This window comes from Podarcis filfolensis (assembly GCF_964270895.1).
Source record: "Podarcis filfolensis genome assembly, chromosome: 14".
NCBI classification, from domain to species: Eukaryota; Metazoa; Chordata; class Lepidosauria; order Squamata; family Lacertidae; genus Podarcis; species Podarcis filfolensis.
In genome coordinates this window covers 42,157,447-42,177,910 of record NC_139616.1, presented here as the reverse complement: position 1 = coordinate 42,177,910, position 20,464 = coordinate 42,157,447, and the positions used below count along the sequence as shown (strand labels likewise).

General features: G+C 44.0%; 1 protein-coding gene across 5 annotated transcripts in view; it reads left to right on the top strand.

Moving 5' to 3' along the window:
* RSPH10B (radial spoke head 10 homolog B) overlaps nt 1-19,623 on the top strand; it is a 28,468-nt gene extending 8,845 nt beyond the window's left edge. For all 5 annotated transcript variants that reach the window (XM_083584967.1, XM_083584966.1, XM_083584965.1 and 2 more), the window contains 14 exons: nt 1,820-1,996; nt 2,268-2,409; nt 3,845-3,966; nt 4,984-5,173; nt 5,793-5,901; nt 7,237-7,316; nt 7,445-7,593; nt 8,035-8,142; nt 10,155-10,331; nt 12,362-12,487; nt 14,018-14,108; nt 14,640-14,765; nt 17,346-17,544; nt 18,558-19,623. In XM_083584967.1, the coding sequence (XP_083441093.1) occupies nt 1,820-1,996; nt 2,268-2,409; nt 3,845-3,966; nt 4,984-5,173; nt 5,793-5,901; nt 7,237-7,316; nt 7,445-7,593; nt 8,035-8,142; nt 10,155-10,331; nt 12,362-12,487; nt 14,018-14,108; nt 14,640-14,765; nt 17,346-17,544; nt 18,558-18,771 (2,010 nt within the window). In that variant the 3' untranslated portion in view covers nt 18,772-19,623. The remainder of the gene's footprint in view (nt 1-1,819; nt 1,997-2,267; nt 2,410-3,844; nt 3,967-4,983; nt 5,174-5,792; nt 5,902-7,236; nt 7,317-7,444; nt 7,594-8,034; nt 8,143-10,154; nt 10,332-12,361; nt 12,488-14,017; nt 14,109-14,639; nt 14,766-17,345; nt 17,545-18,557) is intronic.
* The last annotated feature ends 841 nt before the right edge of the window (nt 19,624-20,464 follow it).

Sequence of the window (20,464 nt, the reverse complement as noted above, 5' to 3'; positions counted from 1 at the left end):
TAAATTAATGGTTCTTACTACCCCGAGTAGTACTGAGTTAAAAAACAAAGAGGAATGTAAATGGGTAAAATTGATGGTAATTGCAGCCAGACAGGTTGTAGCGTGTAATTGGAAAAGTGCAGAAGAGCTAGGGGTGAACCAATGGAGGAAAAAACTGAATAATATTCTAATTTTAGAATATCTAACTGTGAAGATACACAGAATGAAAGGGTTTAAGGTCAGTGAGAAAGAGGAGGGTTAGTTTGAGAAGATATTGAATTATTTGGGTAGGTTTGAACAATTTGGGGCATTAAAATGTTAAATAAACCTTGTGGAGGGAGGAGTGTTAAGGTATACATATGGTTGATTTGAATATGTCATTATTGAATATTATTGAATATGTATATTATTGAATATGTATACCCAATGTATCAGCCGCCTGGGGGGTTTCACTGTTTGTGTTTTGGTGGTTGGTAAAAAGTAAAATATTTTTAAAAGTGGTACAGATTGGACTCAAGTAAACATTAGATTAATTGTGTGACTTGGAGCCACATCAGGGTTTTGTTTTTTAAATCTTCTCCATGGGAGGGCAATTTCCATTAGCCTGCAGTGTGGATGGGTAGGAGATCCATCTCTTTCTTCTGCACCCAATTACCTCCCGAAGCAGCAATTGGCGATAGAAGTAAAGCTCTCATTAACATATTTGTGAAAGCTACTCGTTACACGGATGATCGCCATGGCTAATAATTTCGCAAGGGTCATAGGCTGTCAAAATAGGACTACCTTGTTAAATTGCACCCCACTTTTAGACGTGTAACTCATGCATGGTCCATATATTAGGGTTTCCAAAACTTGGGTCTCCAGCTGTTTTTGGACTACAGTTCCCATCATCCCTGACCACTGGTTCTGCTAGCTGGAAATGATGGGAGTTGTAGTTCAAAAACAGCTGGAGACCTAGGTTTGGAAAACCCTGGTCTATATGGAGAGCAGCCATCTTTCTTAAGTGGAATTTTACAGAAACCAGGAATGCTCCTAACTGACACACTCTAAATCAGGGATAGGGAACTTCTGGCTTTCCTGATGTTCTTTGACCCCAGTTCCAATCATCCATGGACCATTGGCCATGTTGGCTTGGACTGATGGGATTTGGAGTCCAGCGGCATCTTGACGTTCCTCATCTAGCTTCTACCATATTCTCTGGTTAAGTTGGGAATTCTTGGGAAGTTGGGACGTCATTACTTCAACCAAAGGCGTTCTTGAAGCAATGTTGCAATGCAACAGATAATCTGTTCCACAGTGCTCCTTGGTGTTGTTCACCTAATTCACCTAAGCATTGGCTCCCAGTACGTTTCCGAGCACAATTCAAAGTGTTGGTGCTGACCTTTAAAGCCCTAAACAGCCTCGGTCCAGTATACCTGAAGGAGCCTCTCCACCCCCATCGTTCAGGCTGGACACTGAGATCCAGCGCCGAGGGCCTTCTGGCGGTTCCCTCATTGCGAGAAGTGAGGCTACAGGGAACCAGACAGAGGGCCTTCTCGGTAGTGGCGCCTGCCCTGTGGAATGCCCTCCCATCAGATGTCAAAGAGATAAACAACTACCTAACATTCAGAAGACATCTTAAGGCAGCCCTGTTCAGGGAAGTTTTTAATATTTAACGCTGTACTGTTTTTAACACTTGATTGGGAGCCGCCCAGAGTGGCTGGGGAAACTCAGCCAGATGGGCGGGGTATAAATAAATTATTATTATTATTATTATTATTATTATTATTATTATTATTATTGTTATTATTATAATTCTAGTGCACTCGCTGAGAGTTGGTTTTTAAAAAATCTTTTTCAGCACGGCTATGGTACCCAAACTTGGTATCTGAAGAGAATACCCGGATCACAATACCCCCTAAGGAATGAATACGTGGGAGATTTCGTCAATGGGGACTGCCATGGACACGGGAAGTTTTTCTTTGCCAGTGGAGCAATGTATGATGGGCAGTGGGTTCACAATAAGAAGCAAGGCATGGTAAGATTTGGGGTATGGAGAGCTCAGAAACATGGCATGAAACCTCAGCCTCCTCACTGGAACTGTAAAACAAGAGTTGCTGCAGAATAAAGGGTTAAATAGAGCATTGGCAAAGCCTCTATATCTATCCATCAATAGCTAGTTCTCAGCATTCTGTTGCAATGCAGTGTGGCCCACAGAATCCTGCTTACAATGATGCTAACTGGTGTGTAGTTGGCCTGTTTTAATCTCTGCCATTGGGGACATAAATTTCCCTTCCCCCCCCCTTCAGGGTAAGCTTGTGTTCAAGAATGGCCGTGTCTACGAAGGCGAATTTATAGATGACCATATGGCAGAATATCCATCTTTTCAAATTGACATCATGAATAACCAAGATCTGAGCGGCATTCGGACGACGAGTCCCTTTGGCACTGGTGAGGAGCCTGAAGTGTGGCGGAAAATAATTTGTTTGTGTAGCACCTTGGACCCTCCAAGAAGTTGGTGAACTACAACTCCCCACAGTGCCAGTAAGCATGGCCAACGGCCATGAATGATGGGAGCAGCAGTTCAGCAACATCTAGAAGACTAAAGGCCCCTCGCACCTGGACTAAAGTGAGGGCAGCTGGAGTTAAAATGCATTTAAAAAATGTATTTTGTGAGAGTGAATATGTTTAGAAATGCACATTTTTGTGAGGATGTCAGTATCGTATGTGTGGAGTAGAATTATGGCGGACACCAGTGTCGTGTGGTGCATTTTTTCTTAGGGGAACAGTTAGGAACAGAGGCGCCAGCTTACGAGGGCAATTACGCGGGGTGTTGCAGGCATGAGCCTCACACCTCCCTCCCTAAGCTAGACAGAAGCTTTCCGGGCTTTGGGAAGGAGATGCTAGGGGAACATTTAGGGGGCTGGCCTTGTCCTCCTAGTCCACTGACCACACGCCACTGGTGAACACAGGCAACACAACGTCGACTCGAGAAAGGTTAATAGCGCAATCCTTTTTCTTTCTTTTCAAAATCATTTTTATTTGATTTTTCAAATATAAATTTACAACAAAATCAATCACAAATCCATACAAAGAGATTTCTCTGAATCTCAAGACTCCATCCCCTCCATGGGTCCTAATTTCAACGCTTTCAACTGCATATCAATCCGTTCTCCACATTTTTGTCCATCTCGTTTATCCATATTATTTGTTACTTTACAAGCGAGATTAAAATCCTGCTCATGTTTCCATTTGCTTACAATGGTCTCTTAAATAAATTGTAACCCCCATTCTTTTTTAAAGTTCTTGTCCTCTTGGTTCCTGAGCTTCCCAGTTAGTTTTGCCATTTCAGCATAGTTCATCAACTTGGTTTGTCATTCTTCCCTGGTCGAGATTGTTTCTTCTTTCCATCTCTGGGCTAATAACATCCGTACGGCCATTGTCGCATACATAAATAGTATTTTCTGATCCTTTGGAATCTCGGTACCTATAATTCCTAATAAAAAAGCTTCTGGTTTTCAAAGGAACGTTATTTTAAACATTTTTTCCCCAGTTCATTATATATCATATCCCAAAAGGTTTGTATTACCTTACACGACCCCCAGATATGATAAAAGGTACATTCTTTATCTTTACATTTCCAGCAGGTATTTGTACTTGCTCTATACATTTTTGAATAGTGCAATCCTAACCATGCCTGCTCAGTCCTGTTGAATTAAATAGGTCTTGCTCCCAGGTAAATGAGGTTAAGATTGCATCCTGATTAATTCATCAGGTGTCCACCGGGGTCCTCAGGTCTGCTTGTGCCAACGTTGCTCTTTAAATTTTTGTGACAAATAATTATCAGTTTGATTTCTTTCCTCCCACCGCCTGCCCTGTTGCGAAGAGAGTATCAAAGTTGTTGATGGCCCAGATAGTACAGCTGCACTGGGAACGAATATAGAAATAGATATATCAACTTTATTGGCTATATTTCCAGAAGAAAACAGGGAAGAAGAAATCAAACAGGTAAAAGGGCTTTACATTTATGATTTTTTTAAAAAAATGATTTTTAATTTCAAGGAACAAAACATACCCGTACAAGAAAAATACAGCTTGGTAGTTGTACAGAAAAGAAAGAAAAATAGAGGCTGATGGTTGTAGTTTTTAAACCTACCAAAAAAGGCACTGAAATGAAGGTTCCATGAGTTGATGGAGGGTGAAAACCGTATTTGATTGCCTTAACAAAATCAATAATATGATACCAGGTTGTACAGAACAGGCATGTCCAACTAGTCGATAATGATCTACTGGTTGATCGCGGGACGTCCATGGTCGATCGTGTGATCCTTAGTGACCCCCCCCAAAAAAAGCTCAACATCTTTGCCTGTCAATGACAATGGGTAGATCACAGGCGGCATTATTATACTGTGAGTAGATTGCAGTCTTTTGAGAGTTGGACGTGCCTGGTATAGAAGGTGTGAGTCTTCCCTTCATGCAGTGTTGGAAATGTAAACCTTCAATCTCTCTGTCAGTCCGTCCATCTCTTAATATCTGGGCAGGATTCACCCACCAGCCCTGTTGGTGGACCTCTGCTTGTGCAATATGGCTTTCCCTCCACTCTCCCCCAATACCCCTTAAAATTATCTCTGCATGGGGTCAGGAAATTGCCCAGAACAGCACACTGGAGCAGGAGATCATTTGGTCTGGCAGACTGAAATGCTTGAGCTGATGGAACATTCAATGTAGCACATCATTGAAATCCTCCTTTAGTCTTAATTATTGCTACTGATCATAGAGTTTTCAAGGTAGCATACAAAAAGGACAATAATAATAGTAAGATAATACACAGACACAATTAATGCGTAGAAAAACCCTTTCCCCAAAGAGCTTCATTAATAAGTCAGACTGGCAAATATTAATAAATATGAGGTATATAAATACAAAAATATTTTATTATACATATCTAGCTTATTTAATACGACAAAATACTTATACTTTTTTATTACCGATTTTCTATAGAAAACTATATATATTTGTCTCCAGACAGAGTTTGCTGTACTGAGATATATCTCAGAACTGAGGCGAATCTACACCTTCTACAGCAGCTTAGGATATGACCATTCTCTTGATAACACTTTCCTGATGACGAAGCTTCAGTTCTGGCGATTTCTAAAGGACTGCAGATTCCATCACTGCAACCTTACGCTTGCCGACATGGATAGGATCCTGAATGGTTTGCATTCCTAATAGAATAGACTGTCCATGTTATTTTAGTAGTGGCAGAGCAGCAATCAGTAAGCGTGGGTAAATAGCCTATTTGCAACTTAACGAAGCCAACACCTTGCGTTGTAGTTGCAATGATTGGCCCAGTTCACATGTGTCACTAAATTATGGTGTGGCGGTAAGTGGAAGAGCCTCCACAAGTTTAAGCAAAGCCTTAGGGTTGGATCCTGCATGTCATTGGCTCTGGCTTCACCTGCTGTTGGTCTCCCTTGCTTCTGCCCTACCAGTCCCAATGGGCACAAGCCACCACCACGTGGAGTGAGCCTGATATTATGACTTAACTTCTGGTACAGTTCTCTTGCTATTGTTCAGTTAGTGTAGCCGGTAATCCATACATACCTGGATGGAAGGGATATAACTGTTTTACGTGCATGACATAAGCCAGTTTTCAGAATGTCTTTACCCTAAAATAATTATAATCAATTACACAAAACATAAAATACACACCAAGATTTTCAATTAAAGTCAGGAATGAAAACAAGTTGACCTAAAAAACAACAACTCAAGTTAGAACTCTTACCTCTTCATTGTTCACTATATGCAGTACAGTGTTTTTGTTTGTTTTTCAGATAAAACATTACTTGAAGAGATTCACTCTCCATATGAGACTTTGCTGCTCCGAATGTTTTTGACATATCTCATCTATTTGTCCTTCCACATCTATCATAAGGAGTTTGAGTAAGTGGCTTGCCTAGTTCATTAGCTAAGGTAGCACCGAACCTGAGAATAGTTTGCTGAAAAGTCACCAGTTTAAAATCTCAACACAAGGCACCTCCAGGCTGTCAGTAGGTTGCTGGAGGGGTTCAAGTGTATATTGGATAATTAGAATTGTGCCATTAAAGTAGATTAAAGTGCTGTGTTGCCCTATGTCAGGGAACTGCCATCGGAGCCAGAGGCGGAGGGAGGGCTCCAGAGGGATGCCAGAGAGGGTCCCAGCAGGCAGAGAGGCAGCCCATCTGCTGGGGAAGGAAATCAGCGTAACACCAGTGGAGAAGGGGGGCAGATGGGGGAATCGGAGAGGAGGCTCCAGGACTCTTCACCGGAGACCAGCGGAGAGAGCACGGGTGCTCCGCTGCCCACACCCTCCCTGCGCAGAAGACTTCCGCGCAGGGAGAGTAGGAGGAGACTTGGCGTCAAAGAACTTCTTTGCTGGAAGAAGTTCAAGAAACACCCACTGACGGATTCTGCCAGCGACTGAAACAGCCACGAAGTGAAGGGCTGTCCAGACAGTAAGGGTTCAACCAGGTAACCTAGCCAGGAGTGGCGGCAACTTACGCACGAGCAACCCCTATAACCATTACACCCTAGGTCAAAAAAATCCATTTCTGAAAAATAGACTTCTAGAATTTTGGAAAGTGACAGGTAATTGCCTTGAAAAGTGTTGAATGAGCAAATGATTAATGGGAAGATGTACAAACACTCCACAAGCAAATCAGGATTAATGCTTGTCATGGAACTTCCCTGCAAACAAATTGGAATGAATGTTCAATTCAGTTTTTAAAATGATATATTTGATTCTTCCAACATATAACATGTACACACAGAGACACACAAAATAATATATATAATAAAGTAAAACGGGCACAAGGTTTGAAGCATAAAGACTCTTTTGAAACTGACTGGTATGGCTTTATTATATATGTTCTTAGAATGAAGACAAAGAACATTATAAAACCTTTTGCTTAATGTAAACTGTTGATTGCCTTCTATATAAACGGTTGCACACGATAGGAACTTAGAACGTTGTTTGGATGTTCCTTTGGATGCAATGCCCAACTCCCATCTTCTGGATTAGGGAGGGATAGTTTCTAAAAAATTATTGTTTTTGGATCCATAAATAGTCAACATAGTTTTAAAAAAACAAAACAAAAATAACCAAACCAATTAGCTGATAAAAAACTGCAGCCCTACAACACATAACTCTAAAATGCAATCTCTTCTGAATTTCTGAAACCTGTTTCCTCCGCATATCGCAGTAGTGACTGCTATATCGAATTCCTGTTTTAACTCCAGCAATACGAGTCCCCGCCTCTTCAAGTGCTTCTGCAAGTTGATGGTCAAGAATATCTGTCCTAACGCCTGCCAAATAAAAGGTGGGCTATGCATTTTGGTTTGGTTTGGTTTCCTACATTTCCCCAGATTTCATTTACGCACAGATGTTTGGGCCTTTTTCATCATCTGGCTCTTCTCCCCCCCCCTCTGCCCCTGTTTGCCTCTGCAGGCATCTTGTTCAGCGACCGGCAACAAACAGTCTACGCAATCAATTACATTGACAAGTGTTGGGAGATATTCAGGGCCTTTTGTCGACCAAATCCCGTTGCTCCGTATGAACCGACCATGAAGATGAGGCACTTCCTCTGGATGTTGAAAGTAATCACCATCTCAAGGATTTATTTCGGGTCTTGTTAGCGACGGATGTTATCCGTCAGTGTTGGTTCATCTCAGGTTCTCACTTTTCCTGTCATCCATTCTCTGGATTTCCACATCAGTTTGTTATTTTTTTTAAAAGCCCTCATGAAAAATTATCAACATTTTAGCACAAATTTCTCACACTATACAATTGCATAGAATTTTTTCAGTTTTTGTATGCAATGGCGGCCTAATATACACATTTTCACAAAGCATGTTTAACCTAATATTGGCATGTTTTCACAAATATATGCCTTCGTATTTACAGCTTATTGTAGCTTTTGCATTTTTAACACATTTTAGCCCATGTATCATTTGGGAGAACATGAACTAGGTAGCAGCACATGCCAAACTGAGAAATTTGGATAACACTAACCATTTTGTTGTCGCTTCATTCTCCAGGATTTAAGACTCGTAAGCAAGCAGTTAACCGCTACCAAAATTGTGAATATACTGGCCAAAGACAGCCCTTGTGTGCGTGATGGAGATGACACTAACTTAGAACATGAGGTATATGTATTTCGGGAAAGTGTGGGGAAATATGGTCTGGGTGTAAATTTCTGCAGCTACACTGAAAAGAGCCAACTCACTTCAGGAGCTGGTTGGGCTTGGACTGTCCTTCGCCCAGAAGGAACTTTGTTTAAGAACAAAAGCTTTTGCTAGTTAATCAATATGATGAGTCATATAAGATTCTAATTTAGAGCTGAGCCACTCCAAGTGGGACTTTGGGCGAGTGAAATTAAACTGCCCCATTTGCTTTTTCCTGGCGTCTGTTCCATGATCCGGCCAGCATCAATTGCCCACCAGGCATCATTCCCCCTTCTACCACAAAGATCCAGAAGCATGGTCCTCACTCTGATTTGGCGTTATTATTGTTAAGTTGTGGGTGAACATATCAGACGACACAGTGATTCTTCAAACAGCTCTTGTTTATTCACAGGCCAGAACAGAACTGAACTGAAGGGTTCAGTCAGCCTGCTTATATAGAGCTCCAGTACAATGTAACTGTAACAATTTTCTAAAACTACCCAATCACTGAATGTCACTTTCGATCCCTTATTTGCATAACTATCTACAGTATCCCCCTGCTGGCCCAGGGTGAGAACTTCAGTACATAACAGTTATGATGCCATGTCATCATGTGGTGCTGCCATGATGAGGCAATCAGAGTGAGGGCCATGCTTCCTGCGTTGTCTCGAGAGCTTTGCAAGGAAACAACACACCTGTCAGCAACCAGATAGCCCATGGGTAGACAAACTAAGGCCCAGGGGCCAGATCTGGCCCAATCGCCTTCTAAATCCGGGATGCGGATGGTCCGGGAATCGGCGTGTTTTTACATGAGTAGAATGTGTCCTTTTATTTAAAATGCATCTCTGGGTTATTTGTGGGGCCTGCCTGGTGTTTTTACATGAGTAGAATGTGTGCTTTTATTTAAAATACATCTCTGGGTTATTTGTGGGGCATAGGAATTCGTTCATTCCCCCCCAATATAGTCCGACCCCCCACAAGGTCTGAAGGACAGTGGACCGGTCCCCTGCTGAAAAAGTTTGCTGGCCCCTGAGATAGCCGCTTTCACATCCTTGCCCCTAAAGCTGCCCCCACTGTATTTCACATCCTGCAAACAGTATTGCAGGATTGGGGGCTCTGTCCTGTTCTGACACAAACTAGCCCCCCTCCCCAATTAATTGGTAGAACTGACAACATACAGCATTTCTCAACCTGTGGGTCCCCAGATGTTGTTGAACTACAACTCCCATCACCCCTAGCTAGCAAGGCCAGAGCTCAGGGATGATGGGAGTTGTAGTCCAACAACATCTGGGGACCCACAGGTTGAGAACCACTGGACAACAAGCAATAACTCAGTGATGTGAGACCTCTTGCAGGTCCATCACTGGAACCCACAGTGAAGTAATCTCAGACTCCAGATTGGCTGCACCCATCCAGGCTTCTCATTGGACCCTGGAAAGGGCTATGAAGAATTTCCTGGTCATACTGCGTCCCTGAACAACAATGATTGTCCTACCTCTGGTGTGTTTTGGCATGTTCCTCAGCGCTGACTTCTGGTTCGAACGCCTAACACAATTGCTGACCTGGCTCCTCTCTGACAGCTGCTTGCAGCTCAGCCGTTCCACAGGTCCCTAGTTAGGACCCCTCCAGGAATATTTTGCCACATGTTCTTGGTGGATTAGCAGTGGGTTTATTCCAATTTGGTTTGTTCTGCAGCGCTTCTCCAGTGCAGCCAAATTATTGCTGTCTGGAGGGGCTGTAGTGCAACAGAAGAAGGACAAAAATAAACCAGAACATTTGTGGTCTAAAAAGTAAGTGGATTTCAGCAGGAAAGACATGCACTGGTTGGAAAAGAAGCAACATGTCCATCCCAGGACGTTCGCAGGTACAAACGGTACTGAAAGTGGGCATGTCTCGTTAATCATAAGAAATGTGCAATAAAAAGATGCCTGGAGGACCCTTTGATCTTGTCGATTAGAAGTGACTTGTTCTCTTCTTCCTTTGTTGTGCTACAGCTTGTTTTCCTGGAGTTTTTCGAAGCTCTGCTGGACTGTGCCCTGTTGTACGTCACCGATGAGATGCTGAAACAGCAAGCGGAAGAATCCAGTCGTTCAACAAGTTCCTTCAGAACAGATGAGTTCATAGACCCGGCTGCTGGGCCTCCATTGGCTCAGGACTTGTCCTCTGGTCAGGTTAGTTCTCCGAGTGTAAACATTGACTCTCTTCGCTACAGGTAAGGGATGAGTTAAATGCAGCAGCAGCCTTTCATGAGGTTTGCTGGCCTCCCAAATTGAGTTTGGGCACTTTCCGGAACTGAAACCAGACATATCAAGCAAACTTAGGATCTTCAAAAAGGCAGCAGGTTTGACAGGGTACATTGGCCCCTTAACAACCATCAGGAACAACGCCTCAACACCTTCCACATCAGGAGGATTTGGGGCATCACATGGCCAGACAGAATTCCCAACAACAGTGTGTTCTCTCAAGTCCACATTCCCAGCAGATTTGCACTCCTGTCTTAGTGACGTCTATGCCAGTTTGCTCATGTCCACAGAATGGAAGATGGTAGGATCCCCAGGGACGTGCTCTACGGGGAGCTGGCTTCTGAAACCAGCCTAATCGGCAGGCCTGCTCTGCATTACAAAGATGTCAGCAGACATGACACAAAGGCTGGCAACGTCAACTCCGCCATGTGGGAATCCCTCGCGGACGACCGCAGTGCCTGGAGACAGGCAGTCAAGTCGTGTATCCATAGCAGTGACGAGAGGAGAAACGACCACTGGGAAGACTGCAGAGAGAAGAAACGGCATGGTGCATCTGCAGCAACGCAGCTGGACACCGTCATCTGCCCCAGCTGCAACAAAACATGTCTCTCCTGTATCGGTCTTCACAGCCACAGCAGGCGCTGCAGCCACCCAACAGCTTGTCCTCAACCCCAAGGCGCATTATTCCTTTGTCTCCTGAGACAGACAGAGGCCAACAACAATAGGCCCCTTATGTGAATTCTACCACTCAACACCTTCTGGGAACGAAAAGGCGTTTAAGGCTGTATTCATGGACACAATCTTGTTTTGACTTCTCTGGGCCTTAGGGTTAGAAGTTGCTGGCAGCTCAGGGGTAGGGTTAACCCTAATCTAGATTGACCAGCGGTCTGCCTTTGGGGGTAAGGGGGCTTCCTATGTTCCTCTGGTGGTAAGACTCCTGGGGGCCAAAGCACTAGCAGTTCTGAGGAACTATGATATCAGTAAACACCAAATGGTGCTGACGGGGGACAGGGGAACTGGTCACACGAGGACAGTGCAAGTTTCCTCTGCCACAGAACACAAGGACTCATGGAACGAGCCCATTGTGGGGGCAAAGGGCAGGCAACATCACAAGGGTCCTAATTTTTAAACGGTGACTGTTAACTCAGTGATAGGACACAGAGTTTTTTTTGTAGAATGTCACAGGTTCAGTTTTTAAAAAATCAGATGATGGGAAATACTTCTGCCTGAAAACCTGGAAGCTCAGTCGGTAGAGCATGAGGCTCTTAACCTCAGGGTCGTGGGGCCAAAGATTCCTTCATTGCCGGGGGCTGGACTAGATGACCCTCATGGAGCCAGCTCTGTAATTCTATTATGCTTCTAGGCAATGCTGGGCTTGATGGACAAAGGCCACATCAGCACCATTCATTTAAAGCACATTTAAAGCTCATGGGTTCTCCTGGGAACTGTAGTTCAACCTTCACAGAGCCACAGTCCACAACACACTTCTCAAACTACAGTTGCCATAATTCTTTGGGGGAAGCCGTGTGCTTTAAAAGTATGGTGTGGATGTGACCACGCTCAGAAATGAAGTTCTGGTGCTGGATCTAGACACATCAAAGAAGCATTTCAGTTAAATGCGTTGTAAACTTTGTATGAGAAATTGGGTTGGCAAAAATGGAGCTCTACAGCAGCATCTGGTGAGTTAGAATGCATCTGGTGAATTAGAATGCATCAACAACACATATAAAGTGCTCTTTCTTTGCCAATGTAGCTGAGTCCTTGATCTAGACCTATGTCCTTGCATATCTTTAAAGCACAATACCTCTAACTGGAGTTCAGAGGGGTGTTTTCGTGTGTGTGTGTGTGTGTGTGTGTGTGTGTGTGTGTGCAAGTGTCTTTTATCCCCGCCCCCATATAGCACCTCCAACTAACTACAGTATTGTTCTTATTTTCTTCTATTCTTTTAAAATTATCAGTCCGTTCAAACCAGAAGTTTAAGCAGTGGCGAAACAAGCACTGAGACCACAGAAACCCAGCATGTCAAGGCTTCCACAAGCAAGATTGTGCATTTTGTGGATGTTGGCAAGGGAAAGAAGTCCGAGGTCAGTGGGGTGATGAAGCATAATGGCTGTTTCGAGGTCCCAGGTCCGGGAAGGACTTGGAGAGTTTCTTGCTTGAAATCGCAGAGAGCTGCTGTCTGACTTAGTACAAATCCACTTTCCGTGTTCCCAGGAAAGGGCCTTTTCAGTGGTTGTCCCCCTAACTCTGCAACTCTCTTCCCTGGAAGGCCTACCTACATTCCTCTCTTTAGTTTCCCGAAAGATGATGAATAGGTTATTTCGGAGGTTTTTGGGCATTGTGGAAGTTGAATTGCCCGTCATTCTCTACCACTGCAATCTGCTTATTATGTTGCTACCTCTGCTTGCTTTCTCGTAGGTTGTCTGATGTGATCACGTGATGGAAGCAGGGGATCACCAACCATTTGGGGCCACTGCGCACGTTTGGAATGCTGTGGCCGCCAGTCACAAAATGGCCGCCGGGGTTGCATGGCATAACACAAAAACGGCTACCACACCCAAAAGAGCAGAAAAAGAAACAGGGGCACAACATGGTGTGGGCACACCTTCCTATTATACCCCCCTTTCAAGCTGGGGAGGCACTTATAGCAGACTTCACTGTGCTCAGCCGTAGAGAGAAGCACTCTGTATTATTATTTTTTGTTCAGAGTACAGTGGTACTTCGGGTTACATACGCTTCAGGTTACAGACTCCGCTAACCCAGAAATATTACCTCGGGTTAAGAACTTTGCTTCAGGATGAGAACAGAAATCATGCTCCGGCGGCGCAGCGGCAGCAGGAGGCCCCATTAGCTAAAGTGGTGCTTCAGGTTAAGAACAGTTTCAGGTTAAGAACGGACCTCCGGAACGAATTAAGTACTTAACCCGAGGTACCACTGTAGATGCGAGGGCAAATGTTCAGACCTGGCGCCCAGTGAAATGTGGGCATGTGGAAGAGGCCTGAGCTAGTGCAAACAGGTATTGAGCAGGAAGAATGGTGTAATGTGGATTTTTGAGGGGATATTTACTGAGGCTTTCTGTGGGTGGCGTAGGAAGTTCTGGCAGTTAGGCCTGGACATTGGGGCATTGAGTTGGGGCATTGAGATTTGGTTCCCAGCCAATGTTAGTTTACCTCTTATCCCCCCACTTGGGCACATGCACAAAAGCATCTTCCAGACAGAATCTTGTTGTGGGTATACCTGCAGGACCTCAGTGTGGCAGCACCTATACTTTGGAACTCCCTGCCTCTTGACATCAGGCAGAGGCACCTTTGCTGTAATCTTTTCAGTGCCTGCTTCAAACATTTTTCTTTAGGCAAGCCTATTCAGACAGGTAGCAGCTACATGCGTTTCATTTCAATTTTGTGAAACAAATAAATGGAAGAGTAAAGAACATTGACACTGTTCTCTTGAGTCTTTGCCATGAACTCGTTTTTGAACAACCTCACCTGGGCATATATTTATTTTTGCTTTATGTTTTATCTTAATTACGGTACCAGATTTTGAAAATAACACGATCTCCTAACTCAACAACTCATTTTTTATTTTTTTTATTATCTTTTTTCTCATTACCACAGAAAGGAAAAGGCAAGAATGGAGGAAAAGAGGGCAAAGGATCCCGGCACGGTTCAAAATCTCCCAGTAAAGAAAAAAGTATTTCTCCTCAGGGTGGGTCCTTGGAAATTTCGGTCCTTCCAATCTGAGCCTTGTTGTACAGCATCTTCTTTTGCTCTGAGGGAAAAACTGGCGTTGAAATTAATGTGGTTCAACTAGGCCTTTGACAGTTTAACATCCTGTAATGTTTTAAATGTGTTTGTGGGACAGGGGTGTCTGTGTGTGTTATTGGCTCATGTACTTTTTTGTTTGTTTGTTCCCGTTATTGCATTTTTTGTGTTTTCATCTTGCATCTTTACGTTGAGATCCCTGCTGAGTTCTACGGGTGATGAATAAACCAAACATTTTGGTGCAGTTTCGACACCAGCGTTTAAAGTCAGTGCAGTTTAGGAAGGCTCAGCCCACCACCACCTTGATTCAAAAGGGCATCCGGTTGTAGTCGACAAAAACTCGCTCCTTTATCTCAAGAACTATAGTGCAAAATTTGGTTGTGGTAACTTAAGAGGTGTCCGAAATGCATAGAGAGACAGGCAAAGAGACAAATGACTTTCCAAAATATATAGCAGATGCTTTTCTTCCTTTCAGCCATGAGTTTTAATGTCACCTTCTCTGCTATCATGGAAGAGAAAGAAGAAAGTGTAGCTCAGTCTCTATCAAGCGTGGAAGCAGGGCAAGAGTCAATTCTTAGCGCTCCCATGAAGGAATTAGCAGGTGAGAAAACTAGAACTTTTTAGATAGCAAGCTATCAGGTATGGATCATCTTTTTATCAATGTAAAGAATCATTTTTGCATTTTTGGAGTTGCTGTTATTAATATATGTGTGTTTATGTTTGGCACACACACATACACACACAATTTCATAACCCAGAATGCAGTTTCCCAAAAACTTTGTTAGGATTTATTTTGTTTGCTTTCACGTTTAACCACTGGGCAAGGTAAAGATGTTGCCCTTTTAGTATATCTCTTTGTTTTCTTATATTCTGGGTGTTTTGTTTCTTTACTTCTGGATTGTGTTGGCATCATAGCTGTCAACTTTCAGATTTGAAAATAAGGGATCGGCAGCCTCAAAAATAAGGGATCAGCAGCCTCAAAAATAAGGGATCAGCAGCCTCAAAAATAAGGGATCAGCAGCCTCAAAAATAAGGGATCAGCAGCCTCAAAAATAAGGGATCAGCAGCCTCAAAAATAAGGGATCAGCAGCCTCAAAAATAAGGGATCAGCAGCCTCAAAAATAAGGGATCAGCAGCCTCAAAAATAAGGGATCAGCAGCCTCAAAAATAAGGGATCAGCAGCCTCAAAAATAAGGGATCAGCAGCCTCAAAAATAAGGGATCAGCAGGCTCACCTGCCCGGGGACAGTCTACGGGATATCTAAGAATCCGGGATAGAAGTGGGAAGCAGCACTGGAATAAGGGAATTTCCCACCAAAAAAGGGAAGGTTGACAGCTATGGTTGGCATCCACAATAAGTTGGCCTTTATTTATTTGAAAAGCATTCCCTTCTCTATCTAATCTAACTAGAGGTGCTGCTTTTTGGAAGGGTCACCCTGAGCTGCAGATTGTGCAGTATTTGAGTACACATTCCTGTAAGATTTCCTGCTGTCACAAGAGGGCAGTAAAAGAACACCAGACCAAAACACAAGAACTTGCACCTTCCTTTTTTGAAGACTTTCATAACGGGACAAGTTGCTCCGACCCCACAGCTAAGTCCCAAACGAAGCGTGCTTGAATTTTGCAGTGGATTGCAAGCCATAAGCCAACAGCATTGCACAAATGGGGAACCTTTGGCCCAGGGTCTAAATACAGCCCTCTATGCATCTCTGTCTGCCCCCCAGGACTCTCCCCGGGGGCATACACCTCATGAGATACACCCCTCACTAACACTGCTTTGCACTCTCCTTTAAAAAAAAGAAAATGTTACTGATTTTTCAAAATAGCAAAATAACAATCCCCACAACCAACATCCCACCACCATTCAAATGAAGGTTCCTTAGAAGACAGCATTGTTGCAAAATGTCAGGTCTGTGTATCCTCCTTGGGTGCTTTTGTCTGGTTCGAATGGATCCCTGGACTCTGGTAACGCTGCTCACTTGCCTGGGCGGAGGATGGAAAGGAACTAGCTTACCGTGCAAAAGGTGAAATTCACATTTGTTGCTCAGCCCACTTTTAATTCTGGCCCTGCCTACTCCATCTCCACCGCCCCACCTTCCTCCACCCCTGGATCCACATAGGATCTTCTGCATCCTAAGCATGTGGTCTGCTATGAAGCTATGATAGTCTTTCCCCTACAACAGGGGTTGGCCAAAGGGGGTGCTCTGCTGCAGAAGCGCCCAAGATCCTCAGCCAGCACAGCCAATAGCCAGGGAAGATGGCACCTGTAGGCATCTGTCAGAGCTGCCCAAGGTCCCAGCTCACAAAGGACCAACGCCACTTCGTTGTTAAATACGAAAGTCTTTATTGAAGTTCAGTTTCACTTCCAGAACCAGAGCGTGCAGCTCTACGTCTCAACTGTCAGACCGCTGATGCTCCGTCTGAGTCTCCTCCCCCCATACACCAGTTTAAGACTCTAGCCTTACTCCACCTCTTCCTCTGTTCTTTCCGCCTCTGGTTCCGCCTGTCCGTTGGGGTCTCGCCCTTTCTAGACTCTTCTGACGCTGAATCCCCTGAGCCTTCCCCCTCCCTCCGGCGGGCTTTAGGAGCTGGTTCCCCATCCGGGTCTCCTGCTGTCCCCCGCGCCTGTACATTTGAACTTGGCGCGCGCGCCCAGCCAGCAACTTTCCTCCTGACCGTTTCACTGCTGCTGTCACTGCTTCCCCCTTCGGGGAGGCTAGCTGCAACTGACCTTCCCTCCGTTGGAGGCGTGGTCAGCCCTGACTCATCTCCTCTCCCCGCTGGAGGAGACGCTGGTCCTGACACATGTGACTCTTCCCCCCCACTACGCTCTGGTGGGGAAACTGGTCCTGATCCCCCGCTGCTGCTTCGGGGTTCCCCGCTGGCTCCTTGTTTCTGGTGCGTTCCCCCTGGGACCCCCCTTGCCCTGACCATCGGCGCCCCCTTCTGGGAATCTTCTGATTCGCTGGAGAAGCTCATGGAATCTCTCAGGCCACTGTCATACTCCCCTATGCTGCCCTCGGATTCTTCCCCTTCGCTCTCCATTTCCTCTCTCCCCTGTGCTCCTGCTCCTGAGCCCCTGACAGCATCACACATAACTGGAGGGCGCTTCGTTGGTCGTCCCCTGCCCTACAACTAAAACTCCATTTTATTTATCATCCCCTCACTCCGCCGTCTTGCAGATAACCTCGAAAGTGCAAAGAACGAGCAGAAGGACAAACTTGATTTATGGATGAGCCAGATATACATCTTTTTTGTCAACAAACTCTTTGCCGGCTACAAACACTTGGAAGTCGTGAAAGAAACCATTATAGACAACAGGATTCGGCACGCTGAATTCCTTGTACTGAAGGAAATCCAAGAAGCTGAAGAAGAAGCAAAGTGAGTTTTCAGCTTTTGCTTGTGGATCATGGTTTCTAACCTGCTCCCAAATTTGGCAGGAGCCTTGCCACATGCGTTCATGGAATCATAAGAGTTGGAAGGGACCATGAGGGTCATCTAGCCCAACCCCCTGCAATGCAGGAATCTCTTGCCTAATGTGGGGCTCAAACCAACGAGCCTGATAGTAAGAGTCACATGCTCTACCAACTGAGTTATCCCATCATAAAACAGGGTGCTTTGCTAGATGGCCCGGCTGTTTTCATTGGAGACATGCTGGCAATACCTGGCCTTCATTGCTATAGTCTGCCTTCTATTATGCCAGATTGAGATTACATGTTCACATGTAAGGCTAAACTGTGCCTTAGCGTTAGAAGTAGCTGTAGTGAGCCTTGATTTTTAATGAAATATATCTATGGAGCTAAGGAAGCAAAGTGAACAGGGTATCTGGGAAAATGAGAAACTTGAGAGAAAGAACATACTTATCCATGCCACTTCCAAGTTTGAGCCTTAGGCTCAAAATGCTCAAATCAAGAAGACAATGGCAAGTACCACTGGTCATCTTTAGAAAAAGAGTTAATTTTCTTCACTAGGGGATAATTTACTTCCTTTGCTTATGCTGATATGATTAAGCAAAGATCAAGATTTAATATATATATTTAACTGCCGCTATATCTGTATTGTCTCTGTTATACCCAATTGCAATTCAATGTATTCCTGTTGTGTTTTATGATTTTCCTGATATTGTAAGTGAGCCGGAACTGGTCTGTGACCGTAATAATAAAAATTAATTCAATTAATTAATTAATTAAAAATGATTAAGCAAAGTTTGCATCTGAACATGAAGCTGGCTGTTTCGATAAGGAATGGCTTCTTGATGTCGTCCTGACATTTGTATGGGTGCCATTTATGGATTTGTTATTTCGTGGCTCACGTGTTCTGAACTGTGTTACGACTTTTTGGTTTAAGAGACTCTGATCTCCCAACTTTTCTGTCCCACCCCACTCTGGCCACAGGCTTAATGCTATGAGGGAGGCAGAGGAAGTCAGAAAGCTAGAAGAAGCTGCAGCAGAAAAGGCAGCTCAGGAGCTGGAGGAAAGTTTGTGCAGAGAGCTGGAGGAAGCATCGATACAGCTGCAGTCTTCGCCAAAGGAAGAATCCCCTGTTTCACCACAGGCGCCACCAAGCACCAAGACTACTGGAGGTGGGAAGAAGAAGAAAAAGGCATAAAATGAGCAGCTGTACAATATCAGATTATTGTACCGAGGCATGCGGAATCCAAACATTGCAATTCATGTTAGCTTTGGATTACACGGGTAATAAATATTGGAGCAATAAAACTGAGTAACTTTGTGAAGAAAACCACACATGAATAATTCCAGATGCCTCCAGGTTTGTCAAAGAACTTTCAAACACAACCGCTATAAGCCTTTCTTTCATTTGGTTGCAATACTGTGCAGTTCCATGAGACTATAAGTCAAGAGGACTTGCTTGCAAGTAGACAGGCATAGGATTGCAAGTATCCAAACCGCTGGTGTAATGCCCGGGTAGGGTCACCTAGGAAAAAATATAAGAAAGAAACGGGATTTCCATTTATTTCCAAGAGAAATGTGCAGGGGTGAGATCAAACTTTAAATATCTCACACCCTTCCATTTTTTAGAAAAAAGTTCAACACTGATAAAATAGAGATGCTTCTTCTAGCTCCGATTCAAGAATGGGATGTTTACGATGCTTTCTGTAACTTCAGTTGAACCAATGTATATAGATTAAAATAAAATAAAGGGTACGTGTTGTTATTTCGCACAACTTGGCTATCCTGAAGATGTGTTTCCATATAAAAAAAAAAGGTATAGAAGACAAGGACCTAGAGATAAGAGACAGAAGCAGGGCTTGCAGAATGGTAATCTGGGAAGAAACACCTTTGCAGCAAAACTTGTTCACTATCTGGCATTTCTGTTGCACAAACTGCCCCTTTGACGTAGGATCACAAAGCAGTAAGGGATCAGTAAAGTCATTAAATTCAAGGCAACTCCATTTTTTAAAAAATGTATTTTTATTAAAGATTTTCTTGGTTTACAAAAGTATGTGCAATGTCTCTCTCTCTTTTTTCCAAGTAACATTTTTTTACAGATCAGTTTCATTTGTTGAGACATTAGGAAGAAAAGGGGGAAAGGTGAGTGGGGGTGGTGTCAGGTGGTGATGTTTCTATTGTACTTAATATATGTGGGGTTTTGTGTCAGCATCGCTTGTGCAGGTTCTCTGCTATTCACTTGTGTTCCTTTGGTGGTGGGAGGGGTTGGAGTTGGCCTAGGGTGTGGCTGTTTCGTTTGTGATTGGCTGTGGTGATCTTTGTTTTCATGTGAGAGTGGGGGGTGTGTGTGTTTTTGAATCAGGTTAGCCATATTCATTTGTATGCTGTTGGTGGGTTTTGTCATTGTCTTGTTGGGCTGTGTATGTGAGAAAGGGGAGCCATACCGGGGTGAAGGCGTCTTCTTTTGTTTGTCCCCGTGCCAGTTTCAGTTTATTGGTTAATTTTTCTAGTAAGGCTGTTTCCCATACTCTTTGGTACCATTGGTCCACGCTTACTCCTGACAGGTCTCTCCAGTGTCTGTTTATGGTGTTTTTGGCTGCTGAAAGTAGGCGGGTTATGAGTTCTTTGTGGTGTAAATGGGCATTATTGTCTTGGAAGATGTTTAGTAGGGCCAATTCTGAGGTGATTTCTAATACTTGCTTAGTTATTTTACATATTTCTCGTATGGCTGTTGTCCAGAATAGTTGGATTTTGGGGCACTCCCACTACATGTGGAGGTATGTGCCTGTGGAGGTGCACCCTCTCCAGCATTTTGGTGAGGTTCCTGGTCCTATTAGCGCTAGTTTTCTTGGTGTTAGGTACCACCTGTAGGTGAGTTTCAGAGTGAGTTA